Here is a 17,889-nt window from a genome sequence, read left to right on the forward strand (position 1 = left end):
GGCGCGTGCAAGGCGGGGGCGGGGCCTCTGCGCCCGGGCCGCCTCCTCGGCCTATAACTGAGCCCCCGGGCTCCTCGCTCCCACACGGCCCCCACCGGACCCGTGCAGCCGCTTCGCCCCTTGCTTTGGACCTCGGGCCTCACTTCTCCTCCAGATGGACCCCAAGTGCTCCTGCCCCACTGGTAAGGGAGCCCTGGCTTTGAGCCTTAGGATGCCCCCTTCCCAGGCACAGGACGACAAGGGAGGGTTTTGAGTTTGAGCTCAGGAGGACTCCTGTCACGGGTCCGGGGCTTTCTTGGGAGCCAGGCCCCTGGGAGCAGGTCAGTCTCCCTTTGCCTCTCTGTTAACACTGAGGTCACGGGGGCTCCAGGCTGTCCTGATTGAGGTCACCCAGCTGGTCAGGGGATTGCTAGACCGGGACCCAGTGTTTGGAGGAGGCCTCGGAGCTGCCAGGACTGGATGGGAGGAGGGGACACTGCCTCTTTGGGGTTCAGGCCATGGGCCCTGGCCCCCGGCCCCAGTCACCCTGGGCTGGGTCTGGAGCCTGGGACCTTCCCTGTGGAGTCCCATCAGGAGGGGACCTACTCTCCTTGGACCAGAAGAGACGAGCTGGGGCTTCTCTATCCGCCTGAGTGGACACGAGCTCCCAGGACTGGGTCCTGACGGAGGAGGGCTCAGGGAGGCATTGCTGACCGTCTGCTGTAGCTCCTGCATCCCTCTCCCTGCTCACTGCTGGCCTTTCCCTTCCTGGCAGGCGGCTCCTGCAGCTGCGCTGGCTCCTGCACCTGCAAGGCCTGCAGATGCACGTCCTGCAAGAAGAGTGAGTGTGCGGGGCCTTCTCTGGGAATGCGGGGTGTGGGCTGAGTGCGAGGAGGGAGCCCAGAGCTCAGCAGGCAGGAGCAGGAGAGAGACCAAACTTCCCGGCACCCTCCTCACCAGAAAGGGATTCCCAATCAGAGCTGGAATCGCCTTCGACGTGACCGAGACCCAGGCGCGCACTAGAGAACAGGGAGACTGAGGCCCAGACGGGTCACCAACAAACAACCTCAGACCTGTCACTAGAACTAGTCCTCCTGCCTCCTGAGGCCCGCTTCTGAATCCTCCCAGGGACTGAAGCACTGTAGGGACATGAGCGAGTGACCCTGTGTGGCTTCTCGGACCTGGTGCAGCCCCTTCCTGTCGAAGCAACCCAGAGCTTCCCTATCCCGAGCGGGAGCTACTCTGTGAGGGGTTTGCCTCCACTTTGATCCTGAGGACGTGGCTCACATCACTGGTGGTGCTGGGGGCCGGCTTTCTCTTGCCCCAGAGGCCCTGCTCACTGTCTGTCCAAGGCGCTGTGCCCTGTCCTGGGCACAGATGGGGCAGGCAACCTGAACCTAGTGCCTGAGAGCAATTATCTCAGGACAGAGGACACCATCGTAAACTCAGGGTCTGGGCCTGAGGGCGGCTGGGGCCAGGCCTGGTGTTGGGAAGGGTGGTTGTGGACAACGCGTGGTCCGACTGCACGCTGCCCTTGCCTCCCCAGGCTGCTGCTCCTGCTGCCCCGTGGGCTGCGCCAAGTGTGCCCAGGGCTGCGTCTGCAAAGGGGCCTCGGACAAGTGCAGCTGCTGTGCCTGATGTCGCGGAGAGCCTGCCCCAGGTGTCAATGGAGGACCACGGGCCGACCTGTGTTTTTATACAACTCTGACTTGATTGCTACATTCCCTTTCCTATGAAATATGTGAGTTGTAATAAAAGCTGTTGACACTCTTCCGACTCGGCTCTTTTTTCTGTGCATTGGGAATAAGGGCTCCTGCCCTACACCAGGGCTGGTGTAGGAGACTGGATGAGAAGTGCAGAGACTTGGGTACTGGAACAAAATGTGAGTCCCTCACAAACTGAGTGCCTAAGACAAGCCACACTCCCTCACTGGGTTCATCTTCCGTAAAATGGAAGAGCATTAGACCAGATGCTCTAAGGGTGTTGAGCAGATACAAGGTCCCCTCCATTCTCATGGCAAGGGTTCGTGGCATGGCAAGGGTTGGTGACTTCTCCATGCCTCATTTCCCATCCTCTGATTTCCCTGGCTAACTTCACGTCCTCATAGATTTTAGGCTTCATAGACTCTAAAGAAGTTGGAATCACACCTCCAGTTACCTGAATCCCTACCTGGAAGTCTCAAACTCCCCGCACTGAAAGATGTGTGAATTTTCTAGCTGTGGTTTTTATTTTCTAACGTCACAAACCTAAACTTTGGTAAAATAAAATTAAGTGAACTACTAAGAAAAATTTCAAAGGACACAAAATACAAAACCCAATTGTTGATTCAATAAATTTGAATAAATGTATGAGGATCAGAGTAGTACAGGAAAAATTTAAAAAGTAAAAACATGTTTGTTCACCTGAAACTAACACAATATTGTAAATCAGCTACACTTCAATTATTAAAAAAAAAACCATGAGTTCATCAAAGGAGTATGTTGAACACGGAAAACACTTTCAAACGCCCCACTGTGTGGATCACCCACACCTGAAGTAGCTCTTCCCACCATCCCCACAGGGAACATCCGTCTCGGCTGGCCCAGTGCCAGTGAGAGGACACCTGCTACCCCTGAGAGCTCCCTGTGGTGAGTTGGCTCTGAATCTTTGGAAGTTCCTTTAGGTCAGGCTGAACGCTGCCTTCAAAATCCAGCCCTTGGCTACTGGAAACCACAAAGTGACTAGGAATTTGTAGGTAATGCCCAGCCACTTCCCAACAAGAGGCAGAGTACCTGGAAATTGGTTCCAGATGAAGGACTTCATGTCTGCCTGTGCAGGGTAGTGTCAGATTCTGCATTTACAACGTGGTGGTGGTATTTACTAGGAAGGAGTGAGGCGCTGAGTGACCTGTAAATAATGGCGAGAGCTGGTCCTCCTGACAACTTCTGGAGGGATTTGCTATTTGATGGAAAGTCAAAGAGAAAGACGAGTCACGTGGCCCAAGTGTCAGGACCACACTCACCCACAGGTGTCCTGTGTGAAGAGGGGATTTCAGGAGCCAGCCTGTGCTGGGTGCGTGGGTGCTGGTGTCAGGCAGTCTTGGTTCACAGACCACAGTGGCCCTTACCAGCCGCGTATCCTAAATGAGTCGCTCGACCTCTCTAAGTCTCCATTTCCTATAAAAAGGAGATGATATCCCTGTGTGGTATTGAGAGTGGCCTAGCTCCTCACTAGGGCTTAATAAACTCTGTCTATTAGGATGCTTCTGTTCACAGTGACTTTACTGGGACACAATCTTGCTGAATTCCAACAAGCTCTTGGGGAAAGGCTCATGGTTTTGCAAGCATCACTCCAGGCTGGAGGTTAAGGTTTGATTGCAAATTTACTGATCCACTGGCAGGGGGAGTGTGGATGCCCTGCAATAGCCGCCCCCCCCCCCAGGATAAAATGCTGCCACACCATTTGGAGAAACACAAAATCAATGCCCACCCTTCCTATCACTTGATCTATATTGAACCAGTAACACAGTGAACCTGCAGGGGCTGGAATGATTGCGCCAGCTACCCAGAGTTTCAGCAACCTGCCTAAGGGCACACAGATCATATTCAGAGGTCTGAAGCTATAGCAAGGCTGTCTCACCTCCTTGCCAAAGGTCGCTGATTAGGAGGTCACTGAAGGCTGAGTCCTGCCTATCATTACTCAGAGCTGGAAGTGTCCTTTCAGACAGTCTAGTTGTGCTTCTGGCTGCAGAGATGGGAGACTAAAGTCCAGAGAGGTCACAGAGCTATGCAGAGGGATGTGACTGCCTGCTCAGTGCCCTTCCCACTGCTGAATACTGAAAGGGAAATAACCACTTGTCATGCTTTGCTATTTAATGCCAGGTCTGCCCATCACTTACAATGATCCCTTCCACGGGGTGGGATCTCATCCTTTGGGAACCTCCATCCTGGTGCAGGGTGGACTGGCTAGGATCAGGAAATCCCCTGCCAAGTTTAGGCCAGGAGCACAGGGACAAGTGTGCCCATCCATCCATTCAGTAGTGCAGAAAAGAAGGAAGGATGGGAGGCAGAGGCCTGAGTTGGTCGCGGTGCTCTTACGGAGAAACGTTAGAGAAACGCTGCCTAAGGACCATCGTGGGGACCAGGACAGGAAATGGTGGGGGAAGAGGGAGTCGGAGGATTGGTGGTGAAGGTCACATCCACCGCCGCTCTCTGCACACAACTCCCAGGATCCAGCCATGCCTGGGACGGGAGCGCGAGACTAGGGTTGCACACGGGCTCCGGAAAGGGGGAACCTGAAGACAACAGCGCGGGGGCCGGTGGTGGGGAAGACAGCGAGGATACAGAGGCTGGCTTGCTGGAAAATCCCGGAACAAGGTGGCTGCCGCCCTCGGGAAAATCGGGAGGGGCGGACAGGGAGGCTAGGACACCGCGCACCTCCTGGCAAACAGTCCCTACCGGCGAGCAGGCACCAAATACGGCTCTCCGTGCGCAGAGCGGACCCACGTACACTGGGAGAATCCTGTCTCGGCCCCAGGGGTTGCTCACGGCCGGGCCCCCGGCGCTGCGGGCGGGGCGGGCGCAGATCCGCGGGGCGGGTGCAAGGAGGGGGTGGGACCTCTGCGCCCGGGCCGCCTCCTCTGGGTACAAACACTGCAAGCAGGCTCCTAGGCTCGACACGCCTCCCACCAGCTCACGGGCCTCTTGGCCGCTTGCTTTCTACCCCCGGCCTCGCCTTGGCTCCAAATGGACCCCAACTGCTCCTGCCCCACTGGTAAGGAACCCCTGGCTCTGGGCCTTGGATGCCCGCTTCTCAGCCCAGGACACAGTGTCCCTGGGGTTAGATGAGGAAGAAGTTTCAATTTGAGCACAAGTGGACGGCCACGGTTCACCCAGTGCTTTCTTCCCAGCCAGGGCAGCGACAGCATTTTTTTAATCTATTTTTTGTTTTTTGTTTTTTGGCTGTACCACTCAGCTTGTGGGAGCTTAGTTCCCTGACCGGGGACGGAACCCAGACACTAGGAAGTGAGAGCGCTGTCCCGTAACCACTAGATCGCCAGAGATTTCCAGCCTCTATTTTTGAATGGGGGGTACAGAGGCTCAAGACTGCCTTTGTTGAGGTCACCCAGCAGGTCACGGAATTGCTAGAACCAGGGTTTGGAGGAGGCCTCGGAGCTGCCAGGACTTGATGGGAGGAGGGGACACTGCCTCTTTGGGGTTCACGCCATGGGCCCTGGCCCCCGGCCCCAGTCAGCCTGGGCTGGGTCTGGAGCCTGGGACCTTCCCTGTGGAGTCCCATCAGGAGGGGACCTACTCTCCTTGGACCAGAAGACACGAGCTGGGGCTTCTCTATCCGCCTGAGTGGACACGAGCTCCCAGGGCCGCGTCCTGACGGAGGAGGAGGGCTCAGGGAGGCATTGCTGACCGTCTGCTGTAGCTCCTGCATCCCTCTCCCTGCTCACTGCTGGCCTTTCCCTTCCTGGCAGGCGGCTCCTGCAGCTGCGCTGGCTCCTGCACCTGCAAGGCCTGCAGATGCACCTCCTGCAAGAAGAGTGAGTGTGCGGGGCCTTCTCTGGCAATGCGGGGTGTGGGCTGAGTGCGAGGAGGGAGCCCAGAGCTCAGCAGGCAGGAGCAGGACAGTGACCAAACTTCCCGGCACCCCCCTCACCAGGAAGGGATTCCCAGTCAGAGCTGGAATCGCCTTCGACATGACCGAGACCCAGGCGTGCACTAGAGAACAGGGAGACTGAGGCCCAGACGGGTCACCAACAAACAACCTCAGACCTGTCACTAGAACTAGTCCTCCTCCCTCCTGAGTCACGCTTCTGAATCCTCCCAGGGACTGAAGCACTGTAGGGACATGAACGAGTGACCCTGTGTGGCTTCTCGGACCTGGTGCAGCCCCTTCCTGTCGAAGCAGCCCAGAGCCTCCCTATCCCGAGCGGGAGCTGCTCTGTGAGGGGTTTGCCTCCACTTTGATCCTGAGGACGTGGCTCACATCACTGGTGGTGCTGGGGGCTGGCTTTGTCTTGTCCCCAGAGGCCCTGCTCAGTGTCTCTCCAAGGCGCTGTGCCCTGTCCCGGGCACAGATGGGGCAGGCAACCTGAACCTAGTGCCTGAGAGCAATTATCTCAGGACAGAGGACACCATCGTAAACTCAGGGTCTGGGCCTGAGGGCGGCTGGGGCCAGGCCTGCTGTTGGGAAGGGTGGTTGCGGACAACGCGTGGTCCGACTGCACGCTGCCCTTGCCTCCCCAGGCTGCTGCTCCTGCTGCCCCGTGGGCTGCGCCAAGTGTGCCCAGGGCTGCGTCTGCAAAGGGGCCTCGGACAAGTGCAGCTGCTGTGCCTGATGTCGCGGAGAGCCTGCCCCGGGTGTCAACAGAGCAACCAGGACAAACCTGCATTTTACCGTTTTTCATACAAGCGGACCTGACGCTACATTCCTTTTTCTGTGAAATATGTGAGTTGTAATAAAAGTTGTTGACTTTATTCTGGCTCTGTCTTCCTTTGTCTGTCTTGAACAAAGAGACGCCGTGCCCATCAGGGCTGGCGTGGGGAACTGGACTGGACGTGCAGAGACCTCGGCTCTGGACCAAAGAGTACCCCCCCACCCCCCAAAACACACGCACACGGAGCGTCTTAGCCCCTTAGGTTAAGTTGAGCTTCAGTTTCTCAGCTCCAAATGAAAGCCTCGCCAGATGACATAGGGCACTGGACACACAGAGGACACACTCCCTCTATTCCCCTTACGAGTATGGATTGCAGAGAACGTTGTCCATTTCTCATTTTCCTTCTCTGGGGGCCCCTGCCAAACTCAGTCCTCGGTGATGAGAGCCTGGAAAAGTACCCAGAGGGGATGGAATCCCACACCCCTCTTGTTTGACTTCTACACGGGACTGGCGTCTAAAACACCCTGGAAAGACCTATTTGTATTTTCGGCCACAGTTTTAACCCTGGTCAGTAAAAAGAATCGCTAAGATAAAATGTAAAAGGACACTATATGTGACACCCATTTTTCCCTTCAACACGTCAAATCACCTTCATACGTGGAGGAGCAATTCTGAAAGCTGGACGCTTTCATATGCTGCACTTACATGGAAGGTGTGCCCGAGTCCTGGGAACGCTTCACAGATGCCCCACTGTGCGGACCACACACGCCCGGAGCAGCCCTGCCCCCTGCCTCCCCACAGGGAACATCAGTCTTGGCTTGCCCAGGGCTACTGACAGGACACTCGCCACCCGTGACAGCTCCCTGCAGGGCCTTGGCTCTGAATCTTCGCAAGGTCCTCCCTAGATCAGGCTGACATCTTCCCTTCCCTCAAATGCAGCCCGTGGCTACTTGACACCCCGATAGTGATTTGAATTTGGTGGGAATTTCCCAGCTGTTTCCCTGAGACTTGCTTTCAGAAGAAGGACTTCATGTGTTCCTCTGCAGAGTGATGGTGGTGCTGCAGTGCGGAGGGCCTGGTGCTGTTTATTAGCAAGAAGTGTGTGCTGAGGGAACAGGTAATATAGTTCAGGTGTTGCGCCCCCTGGCGGTCTGGGGAGGGAATTCCTAGTTGATGGGCACTCGGAGAGAAAGAGGAGACACGTGGCTCAGAAGTCAGGAGCAAGATTGCCCACAGGTGCCCTGTGTGAAGGGGGGCATTTCGGGAGCCGGCCCGTTCTGCGTGCGTGGGTGTTGGTGTCAGGCACTCGGGTTCACAGCCAGCATGCCACTTCCTGACCTGGCAAGTCACTGATACTCTCTGAGATTTCATTTCCTCCTTTCGATAAAAATTAATTTCAATGAGGGGGAATAAGCCAGATAGTGGCCTGGCTCCTAGCTCGGGCTTCCCGAACGGTGTCCTTTATGATCGCTCTCTCCACACTGACATTTGTGCACAGAGAATCCTTGAGCTCCCAACAAGCTCCTGGAGAAAGGCTCCCTGGTTTGCAAGCAAGCTCATGGTGAGGGCAGAGGTGGATAGGAACCTTGCTTATCCAGTGCCAGAGGGCGTAGGGATGTTCTCCAACAAGCCCCATGGAACGAGTCACTGCCACAGCATTTGCACAGACTCAGTGAACCTGCAAGGTCTGGAGTGATGGTGCCAATTGCAGAGAGGTTAAGCAACTTACCCAAGGGCACACAGCCTATGCTCAGAGGACTACACCTACACCACAGCTGTCTCACCTCCCGGCCACATGGGGCCGGTTATGACATCACTGGAGGCTGAATCCGGCCTCTCCTTTTTCAGGGCTGCAAGGGTCTTCGGAGACAGTCCAGCTGTGCTCCTGGCTGCAGAGGTGGGAGGCTGAAGCCCACAGAGGTCACAGAGCTGTGCAGAGGGCTCTGACTGCCAGCTCAGGGCTTTCCCACTGCTGCCTCTGTGCCAGGTGTTCAGTGTTCTCACCTTTCATGGGATGACATGGTGTCCGGTTGGGCGGGGGGCTGCAGTCAGCCTGCAGGAGGGCCAGTCCCATCTGTGTCACACATAGCCCTGTGACATAACCTCTCTCTGGCTCAGTCTCCTCTGCTCTAAAGGGCAAAATAACAGTGTCTGGCTCTCGGGATTACAGAATTGAATACATGCAAAGAAGGTCAGAACATACTGGGCACTCAGGGAGTAATCTATCGTACCACCGATTCATTTATTTATCTCTTTATTTATTTGTTATCATTAGCCTAGGAGACATTGTCCTCCTTCCAGACACGCAAGCAAGGATGGTGTGTTTAGCTCTGTGCTCTGGGCCGTCCTCATCAACCCTGTGAGCCTGGGACCAGTTCCCCTGAGAGGGTTATCCTGCCTTCACGCAAAGAGCCGTTGACACTACAGGTAGAAAGCCGTGAGTAACACAGTCGGTGTCCTCCTAACACATACAGAAGGATCCTGCCATTTCTGCTGTCACCTGCATCAGGATTTCCTTACCATTCTCTTTTCAGCGATTTTCCGAAATACGTTATACCAAAAGAAACCTCTTGAGCACTACTGAAGGAGAGAGTCAGAAGGTAGCCACAAAGTCATAAATCCATTCCTATTCTGTCACTCTGGTCGCCCCCAGGATTGAGCTGGACATGGTAGAGACGGGCTGAGGACACAGCTCTGGGCCAAAGGGGAGCTTTCTCACTGACTCCCTCTCTCAGCTGCGAAGCGACAAAAGCACAGAAGCAGGGCACCACTCCCCAGCACCGTGTGCCTGCCTCCGGAGCCTCCTTGTACTGTAGGTACTTTGGCCTTTGGGAAACGGGCTCCTGACTAGGATCTCCCTTCCCGGTTGGTGTGACAGTTCAAAGAGCAAAAGTGATTAACAAGGCTTGGCCTGGACTCCACGGTGAGTAACTGTCGGGACTACTCAAAGGGAACTATCCACTTGTCTCGCTTTGTTATTTAACGCCAGGGCTGCCTATCACCTACAATGACGCCGTCCCTGGGGAGCATCCCATGATTAGGGAACCTCCACCCTGGCGTGGGGTGGACCGGCTACAGTGAGGAGCCCCCCTGGAAAGTTTAGGCAAAGAAGCCCCCGCCGAAATGAGCCATGATCCCTCCAGGAAAGGAAAACACAAGTGAGGAGGACTAGCGGCTGAAGGCAATGTTCACCGCGCTGCCGTTCCAGGAGACGGTACCGGAAACGTGCTTCCAAAGGACCGTGGTGGGGACCGGGGCTGGCAACGCCTGGGGACACATGGGCTGGGCGAAACGGTGGTGAGGGTCACATACGCCTGCCGTCTCTGACACCGCTCCCCGGCTCCAGCCAAGCCAGGGACACGAGCGGGAGGCGGGGGCTGTTCTCAGGCTACAGGAAACGGCGACCCGCAGGCCGGCGGCGCGGGGCCCGGGGCGGGGAAGACCGGAGGACGCGGGAGCTGGATTCCTGCACAACCCGCCAACAGGGTGGCTGCTCCCGTCGGGCACATTGGGAAGGGGCGGCCAGGGGGCTGGGACACCGCTTACCGCACGGCACCCGGTTCCTACGCTCCAGCCGGCACCGAAGTGGAATCCTGCGCTCGGCCCCGCCTGTTGCTCACAGCCCGGCCCAGGGCGCCGAGGGCGATGCGGACGGCGCGGGCGTGGGCGCGGGCGCGGACCCGCGGGGCGCGTGCAAGGCGGGGGCGGGGCCTCTGCGCCCGGGCCGCCTCCTCGGCCTATAACTGAGCCCCCGGGCTCCTCGCTCCCACACGGCCCCCACCGGACCCGTGCAGCCGCTTCGCCCCTTGCTTTGGACCTCGGGCCTCACTTCTCCTCCAGATGGACCCCAAGTGCTCCTGCCCCACTGGTAAGGGAGCCCTGGCTTTGAGCCTTAGGATGCCCCCTTCCCAGGCACAGGACGACAAGGGAGGGTTTTGAGTTTGAGCTCAGGAGGACTCCTGTCACGGGTCCGGGGCTTTCTTGGGAGCCAGGCCCCTGGGAGCAGGTCAGTCTCCCTTTGCCTCTCTGTTAACACTGAGGTCACGGGGGCTCCAGGCTGTCCTGATTGAGGTCACCCAGCTGGTCAGGGGATTGCTAGACCGGGACCCAGTGTTTGGAGGAGGGCTCGGAGCTGCCAGGACTGGATGGGAGGAGGGGACACTGCCTCTTTGGGGTTCAGGCCATGGGCCCTGGCCCCCGGCCCCAGTCAGCCTGGGCTGGGTCTGGAGCCTGGGACCTTCCCTGTGGAGTCCCATCAGGAGGGGACCTACTCTCCTTGGACCAGAAGAGACGAGCTGGGGCTTCTCTATCCGCCTGAGTGGACACGAGCTCCCAGGACTGGGTCCTGACGGAGGAGGGCTCAGGGAGGCATTGCTGACCGTCTGCTGTAGCTCCTGCATCCCTCTCCCTGCTCACTGCTGGCCTTTCCCTTCCTGGCAGGCGGCTCCTGCAGCTGCGCTGGCTCCTGCACCTGCAAGGCCTGCAGATGCACGTCCTGCAAGAAGAGTGAGTGTGCGGGGCCTTCTCTGGCAATGCGGGGTGTGGGCTGAGTGCGAGGAGGGAGCCCAGAGCTCAGCAGGCAGGAGCAGGACAGTGACCAAACTTCCCGGCACCCCCCTCACCAGGAAGGGATTCCCAGTCAGAGCTGGAATCGCCTTCGACATGACCGAGACCCAGGCGCGCACTAGAGAACAGGGAGACTGAGGCCCAGACGGGTCACCAACAAACAACCTCAGACCTGTCACTAGAACTAGTCCTCCTCCCTCCTGAGTCACGCTTCTGAATCCTCCCAGGGACTGAAGCACTGTAGGGACATGAACGAGTGACCCTGTGTGGCTTCTCGGACCTGGTGCAGCCCCTTCCTGTCGAAGCAGCCCAGAGCCTCCCTATCCCGAGCGGGAGCTGCTCTGTGAGGGGTTTGCCTCCACTTTGATCCTGAGGACGTGGCTCACATCACTGGTGGTGCTGGGGGCTGGCTTTGTCTTGTCCCCAGAGGCCCTGCTCAGTGTCTCTCCAAGGCGCTGTGCCCTGTCCCGGGCACAGATGGGGCAGGCAACCTGAACCTAGTGCCTGAGAGCAATTATCTCAGGACAGAGGACACCATCGTAAACTCAGGGTCTGGGCCTGAGGGCGGCTGGGGCCAGGCCTGCTGTTGGGAAGGGTGGTTGCGGACAACGCGTGGTCCGACTGCACGCTGCCCTTGCCTCCCCAGGCTGCTGCTCCTGCTGCCCCGTGGGCTGCGCCAAGTGTGCCCAGGGCTGCGTCTGCAAAGGGGCCTCGGACAAGTGCAGCTGCTGTGCCTGATGTCGCGGAGAGCCTGCCCCGGGTGTCAACAGAGCAACCAGGACAAACCTGCATTTTACCGTTTTTCATACAAGCGGACCTGACGCTACATTCCTTTTTCTGTGAAATATGTGAGTTGTAATAAAAGTTGTTGACTTTATTCTGGCTCTGTCTTCCTTTGTCTGTCTTGAACAAAGAGATGCCGTGCCCATCAGGGCTGGCGTGGGGAACTGGACTGGACGTGCAGAGACCTCGGCTCTGGACCAAAGAGTACCCCCCCACCCCCCAAAACACACGCACACGGAGCGTCTTAGCCCCTTAGGTTAAGTTGAGCTTCAGTTTCTCAGCTCCAAATGAAAACCTCGCCAGATGACATAGGGCACTGGACACACAGAGGACACACTCCCTCTATTCCCCTTACGAGTATGGATTGCAGAGAACGTTGTCCATTTCTCATTTTCCTTCTCTGGGGGCCCCTGCCAAACTCAGTCCTCGGTGATGAGAGCCTGGAAAAGTACCCAGAGGGGATGGAATCCCACACCCCTCTTGTTTGACTTCTACACGGGACTGGCGTCTAAAACACCCTGGAAAGACCTATTTGTATTTTCGGCCACAGTTTTAACCCTGGTCAGTAAAAAGAATCGCTAAGATAAAATGTAAAAGGACACTATATGTGACACCCATTTTTCCCTTCAACACGTCAAATCACCCTCATACGTGGAGGAGCAATTCTGAAAGCTGGACGCTTTCATATGCTGCACTTACATGGAAGGTGTGCCCGAGTCCTGGGAACGCTTCACAGATGCCCCACTGTGCGGACCACACACGCCCGGAGCAGCCCTGCCCCCTGCCTCCCCACAGGGAACATCAGTCTTGGCTTGCCCAGGGCTACTGACAGGACACTCGCCACCCGTGACAGCTCCCTGCAGGGCCTTGGCTCTGAATCTTCGCAAGGTCCTCCCTAGATCAGGCTGACATCTTCCCTTCCCTCAAATGCAGCCCGTGGCTACTTGACACCCCGATAGTGATTTGAATTTGGTGGGAATTTCCCAGCTGTTTCCCTGAGACTTGCTTTCAGAAGAAGGACTTCATGTGTTCCTCTGCAGAGTGATGGTGGTGCTGCAGTGCGGAGGGCCTGGTGCTGTTTATTAGCAAGAAGTGTGTGCTGAGGGAACAGGTAATATAGTTCAGGTGTTGCGCCCCCTGGCGGTCTGGGGAGGGAATTCCTAGTTGATGGGCACTCGGAGAGAAAGAGGAGACACGTGGCTCAGAAGTCAGGAGCAAGATTGCCCACAGGTGCCCTGTGTGAAGGGGGCATTTCGGGAGCCGGCCCGTTCTGCGTGCGTGGGTGTTGGTGTCAGGCACTCGGGTTCACAGCCAGCATGCCACTTCCTGACCTGGCAAGTCACTGATACTCTCTGAGATTTCATTTCCTCCTTTCGATAAAAAAGATTAATTTCAATGAGGGGGAATAAGCCAGATAGTGGCCTGGCTCCTAGCTCGGGCTTCCCGAACGGTGTCCTTTATGATCGCTCTCTCCACACTGACATTTGTGCACAGAGAATCCTTGAGCTCCCAACAAGCTCCTGGAGAAAGGCTCCCTGGTTTGCAAGCAAGCTCATGGTGAGGGCAGAGGTGGATAGGAACCTTGCTTATCCAGTGCCAGAGGGCGTAGGGATGTTCTCCAACAAGCCCCATGGAACGAGTCACCGCCACAGCATTTGCACAGACTCAGTGAACCTGCAAGGTCTGGAGTGATGGTGCCAATTGCAGAGAGGTTAAGCAACTTACCCAAGGGCACACAGCCTATACTCAGAGGACTACACCTACACCACAGCTGTCTCACCTCCCGGCCACATGGGGCCGGTTATGACATCACTGGAGGCTGAATCCGGCCTCTCCTTTTTCAGGGCTGCAAGGGTCTTCGGAGACAGTCCAGCTGTGCTCCTGGCTGCAGAGGTGGGAGGCTGAAGCCCACAGAGGTCACAGAGCTGTGCAGAGGGCTCTGACTGCCAGCTCAGGGCTTTCCCACTGCTGCCTCTGTGCCAGGTGTTCAGTGTTCTCACCTTTCATGGGATGACATGGTGTCCGGTTGGGCGGGGGGCTGCAGTCAGCCTGCAGGAGGGCCAGTCCCATCTGTGTCACACATAGCCCTGTGACATAACCTCTCTCTGGCTCAGTCTCCTCTGCTCTAAAGGGCAAAATAACAGTGTCTGGCTCTCGGGATTACAGAATTGAATACATGCAAAGAAGGTCAGAACATACTGGGCACTCAGGGAGTAATCTATCGTACCACCGATTCATTTATTTATCTCTTTATTTATTTGTTATCATTAGCCTAGGAGACATTGTCCTCCTTCCAGACACGCAAGCAAGGATGGTGTGTTTAGCTCTGTGCTCTGGGCCGTCCTCATCAACCCTGTGAGCCTGGGACCAGTTCCCCTGAGAGGGTTATCCTGCCTTCACGCAAAGAGCCGTTGACACTACAGGTAGAAAGCCGTGAGTAACACAGTCGGTGTCCTCCTAACACATACAGAAGGATCCTGCCATTTCTGCTGTCACCTGCATCAGGATTTCCTTACCATTCTCTTTTCAGCGATTTTCCGAAATACGTTATACCAAAAGAAACCTCTTGAGCACTACTGAAGGAGAGAGTCAGAAGGTAGCCACAAAGTCATAAATCCATTCCTATTCTGTCACTCTGGTCGCCCCCAGGATTGAGCTGGACATGGTAGAGACGGGCTGAGGACACAGCTCTGCGCCAAAGGGGAGCTTTCTCACTGACTCCCTCTCTCAGCTGCGAAGCGACAAAAGCACAGAAGCAGGGCACCACTCCCCAGCACCGTGTGCCTGCCTCCGGAGCCTCCTTGTACTGTAGGTACTTTGGCCTTTGGGAAACGGGCTCCTGACTAGGATCTCCCTTCCCGGTTGGTGTGACAGTTCAAAGAGCAAAAGTGATTAACAAGGCTTGGCCTGGACTCCACGGTGAGTAACTGTCGGGACTACTCAAAGGGAACTATCCACTTGTCTCGCTTTGTTATTTAACGCCAGGGCTGCCTATCACCTACAATGACGCCGTCCCTGGGGAGCATCCCATGATTAGGGAACCTCCACCCTGGCGTGGGGTGGACCGGCTACAGTGAGGAGCCCCCCTGGAAAGTTTAGGCAAAGAAGCCCCCGCCGAAATGAGCCATGATCCCTCCAGGAAAGGAAAACACAAGTGAGGAGGACTAGCGGCTGAAGGCAATGTTCACCGCGCTGCCGTTCCAGGAGACGGTACCGGAAACGTGCTTCCAAAGGACCGTGGTGGGGACCGGGGCTGGCAACGCCTGGGGACACATGGGCTGGGCGAAACGGTGGTGAGGGTCACATACGCCTGCCGTCTCTGACACCGCTCCCCGGCTCCAGCCAAGCCAGGGACACGAGCGGGAGGCGGGGGCTGTTCTCAGGCTGCAGGAAACGGCGACCCGCAGGCCGGCGGCGCGGGGCCCGGGGCGGGGAAGACCGGAGGACGCGGGAGCTGGATTCCTGCACAACCCGCCAACAGGGTGGCTGCTCCCGTCGGGCACATTGGGAAGGGGCGGCCAGGGGGCTGGGACACCGCTTACCGCACGGCACCCGGTTCCTCCGCTCCAGCCGGCACCGAAGTGGAATCGTGCGCTCGGCCCCGCCTGTTGCTCACAGCCCGGCCCAGGGCGCTGAGGGCGCTGCGGACGGCGCGGGCGTGGGCGCGGGCGCGGGCGCGGGCGCGGGCGCGGACCCGCGGGGCGCGTGCAAGGCGGGGGCGGGGCCTCTGCGCCCGGGCCGCCTCCTCGGCCTATAACTGAGCCCCCGGGCTCCTCGCTCCCACACGGCCCCCACCGGACCCGTGCAGCCGCTTCGCCCCTTGCTTTGGACCTCGGGCCTCACTTCTCCTCCAGATGGACCCCAAGTGCTCCTGCCCCACTGGTAAGGGAGCCCTGGCTTTGAGCCTTAGGATGCCCCCTTCCCAGGCACAGGACGACAAGGGAGGGTTTTGAGTTTGAGCTCAGGAGGACTCCTGTCACGGGTCCGGGGCTTTCTTGGGAGCCAGGCCCCTGGGAGCAGGTCAGTCTCCCTTTGCCTCTCTGTTAACACTGAGGGCACGGGGGCTCCAGGCTGTCCTGATTGAGGTCACCCAGCTGGTCAGGGGATTGCTAGACCGGGACCCAGTGTTTGGAGGAGGCCTCGGAGCTGCCAGGACTGGATGGGAGGAGGGGACACTGCCTCTTTGGGGTTCAGGCCATGGGCCCTGGCCCCCGGCCCCAGTCACCCTGGGCTGGGTCTGGAGCCTGGGACCTTCCCTGTGGAGTCCCATCAGGAGGGGACCTACTCTCCTTGGACCAGAAGAGACGAGCTGGGGCTTCTCTATCCGCCTGAGTGGACACGAGCTCCCAGGACTGGGTCCTGACGGAGGAGGGCTCAGGGAGGCATTGCTGACCGTCTGCTGTAGCTCCTGCATCCCTCTCCCTGCTCACTGCTGGCCTTTCCCTTCCTGGCAGGCGGCTCCTGCAGCTGCGCTGGCTCCTGCACCTGCAAGGCCTGCAGATGCACGTCCTGCAAGAAGAGTGAGTGTGCGGGGCCTTCTCTGGGAATGCGGGGTGTGGGCTGAGTGCGAGGAGGGAGCCCAGAGCTCAGCAGGCAGGAGCAGGAGAGAGACCAAACTTCCCGGCACCCTCCTCACCAGAAAGGGATTCCCAATCAGAGCTGGAATCGCCTTCGACGTGACCGAGACCCAGGCGCGCACTAGAGAACAGGGAGACTGAGGCCCAGACGGGTCACCAACAAACAACCTCAGACCTGTCACTAGAACTAGTCCTCCTGCCTCCTGAGGCCCGCTTCTGAATCCTCCCAGGGACTGAAGCACTGTAGGGACATGAGCGAGTGACCCTGTGTGGCTTCTCGGACCTGGTGCAGCCCCTTCCTGTCGAAGCAACCCAGAGCTTCCCTATCCCGAGCGGGAGCTACTCTGTGAGGGGTTTGCCTCCACTTTGATCCTGAGGACGTGGCTCACATCACTGGTGGTGCTGGGGGCCGGCTTTCTCTTGCCCCAGAGGCCCTGCTCACTGTCTGTCCAAGGCGCTGTGCCCTGTCCTGGGCACAGATGGGGCAGGCAACCTGAACCTAGTGCCTGAGAGCAATTATCTCAGGACAGAGGACACCATCGTAAACTCAGGGTCTGGGCCTGAGGGCGGCTGGGGCCAGGCCTGCTGTTGGGAAGGGTGGTTGTGGACAACGCGTGGTCCGACTGCACGCTGCCCTTGCCTCCCCAGGCTGCTGCTCCTGCTGCCCCGTGGGCTGCGCCAAGTGTGCCCAGGGCTGCGTCTGCAAAGGGGCCTCGGACAAGTGCAGCTGCTGTGCCTGATGTCGCGGAGAGCCTGCCCCAGGTGTCAATGGAGGACCACGGGCCAACCTGTGTTTTTATACAACTCTGACTTGATTGCTACATTCCCTTTCCTATGAAATATGTGAGTTGTAATAAAAGCTGTTGACACTCTTCCGACTCGGCTCTTTTTTCTGTGCATTGGGAATAAGGGCTCCTGCCCTACACCAGCCAGGGCTGGTGTAGGAGACTGGATGAGAAGTGCAGAGACTTGGGTACTGGAACAAAATGTGAGTCCCTCACAAACTGAGTGCCTAAGACAAGCCACACTCCCTCACTGGGTTCATCTTCCGTAAAATGGAAGAGCATTAGACCAGATGCTCTAAGGGTGTTGAGCAGATACAAGGTCCCCTCCATTCTCATGGCAAGGGTTCGTGGCATGGCAAGGGTTGGTGACTTCTCCATGCCTCATTTCCCATCCTCTGATTTCCCTGGCTAACTTCACGTCCTCATAGATTTTAGGCTTCATAGACTCTAAAGAAGTTGGAATCACACCTCCAGTTACCTGAATCCCTACCTGGAAGTCTCAAACTCCCTGCACTGAAAGATGTGTGAATTTTCTAGCTGTGGTTTTTATTTTCTAACGTCACAAACCTAAACTTTGGTAAAATAAAATTAAGTGAACTACTAAGAAAAATTTCAAAGGACACAAAATACAAAACCCAATTGTTGATTCAATAAATTTGAATAAATGTATGAGGATCAGAGTAGTACAGGAAAAATTTAAAAAGTAAAAACATGTTTGTTCGCCTGAAACTAACACAATATTGTAAATCAGCTACACTTCAATTATTAAAAAAAAAAACCATGAGTTCATCAAAGGAGTATGTTGAACACGGAAAACACTTTCAAACGCCCC

General features: G+C 57.1%; 4 protein-coding genes across 4 annotated transcripts; all 4 read left to right on the top strand.

The window, feature by feature from the left end:
• Positions 1–154: 154 nt before the first annotated feature.
• LOC307066672 (metallothionein-1E-like) lies at positions 155–1,617 on the top strand (the record flags this gene model as incomplete). Its single annotated transcript, XM_079723892.1, has 3 exons — positions 155–182; positions 755–820; positions 1,526–1,617. The coding sequence occupies 3 exons, from the start codon at positions 155–157 to the stop codon at positions 1,615–1,617; spliced, it is 186 nt and encodes a 61-aa protein (XP_079580018.1).
• A 3,086-nt stretch (positions 1,618–4,703) lies between these two features.
• On the top strand, positions 4,704–6,307 carry LOC307067108 (metallothionein-1E; the record flags this gene model as incomplete). Its single annotated transcript, XM_079724404.1, has 3 exons — positions 4,704–4,731; positions 5,444–5,509; positions 6,216–6,307. The coding sequence occupies 3 exons, from the start codon at positions 4,704–4,706 to the stop codon at positions 6,305–6,307; spliced, it is 186 nt and encodes a 61-aa protein (XP_079580530.1).
• Positions 6,308–10,186: 3,879 nt separating this feature from the next.
• LOC307067110 (metallothionein-1E-like) lies at positions 10,187–11,650 on the top strand (the record flags this gene model as incomplete). The annotated part of the gene is made up of 3 exons (XM_079724406.1): positions 10,187–10,214; positions 10,787–10,852; positions 11,559–11,650. The coding sequence occupies 3 exons, from the start codon at positions 10,187–10,189 to the stop codon at positions 11,648–11,650; spliced, it is 186 nt and encodes a 61-aa protein (XP_079580532.1).
• A 3,899-nt stretch (positions 11,651–15,549) lies between these two features.
• Positions 15,550–17,012, top strand: LOC307067109 (metallothionein-1E-like; the record flags this gene model as incomplete). The annotated part of the gene is made up of 3 exons (XM_079724405.1): positions 15,550–15,577; positions 16,150–16,215; positions 16,921–17,012. 3 exons carry the CDS (start codon positions 15,550–15,552, stop codon positions 17,010–17,012), a joined length of 186 nt encoding a protein of 61 aa, XP_079580531.1.
• Between the last annotated feature and the right edge of the window lie 877 nt (positions 17,013–17,889).

The sequence above is a fragment of the Hyperoodon ampullatus genome (genome assembly GCF_949752795.1).
Source record: "Hyperoodon ampullatus genome assembly, chromosome: 18".
Lineage (NCBI taxonomy): Eukaryota > Metazoa > Chordata > Mammalia > Artiodactyla > Ziphiidae > Hyperoodon > Hyperoodon ampullatus.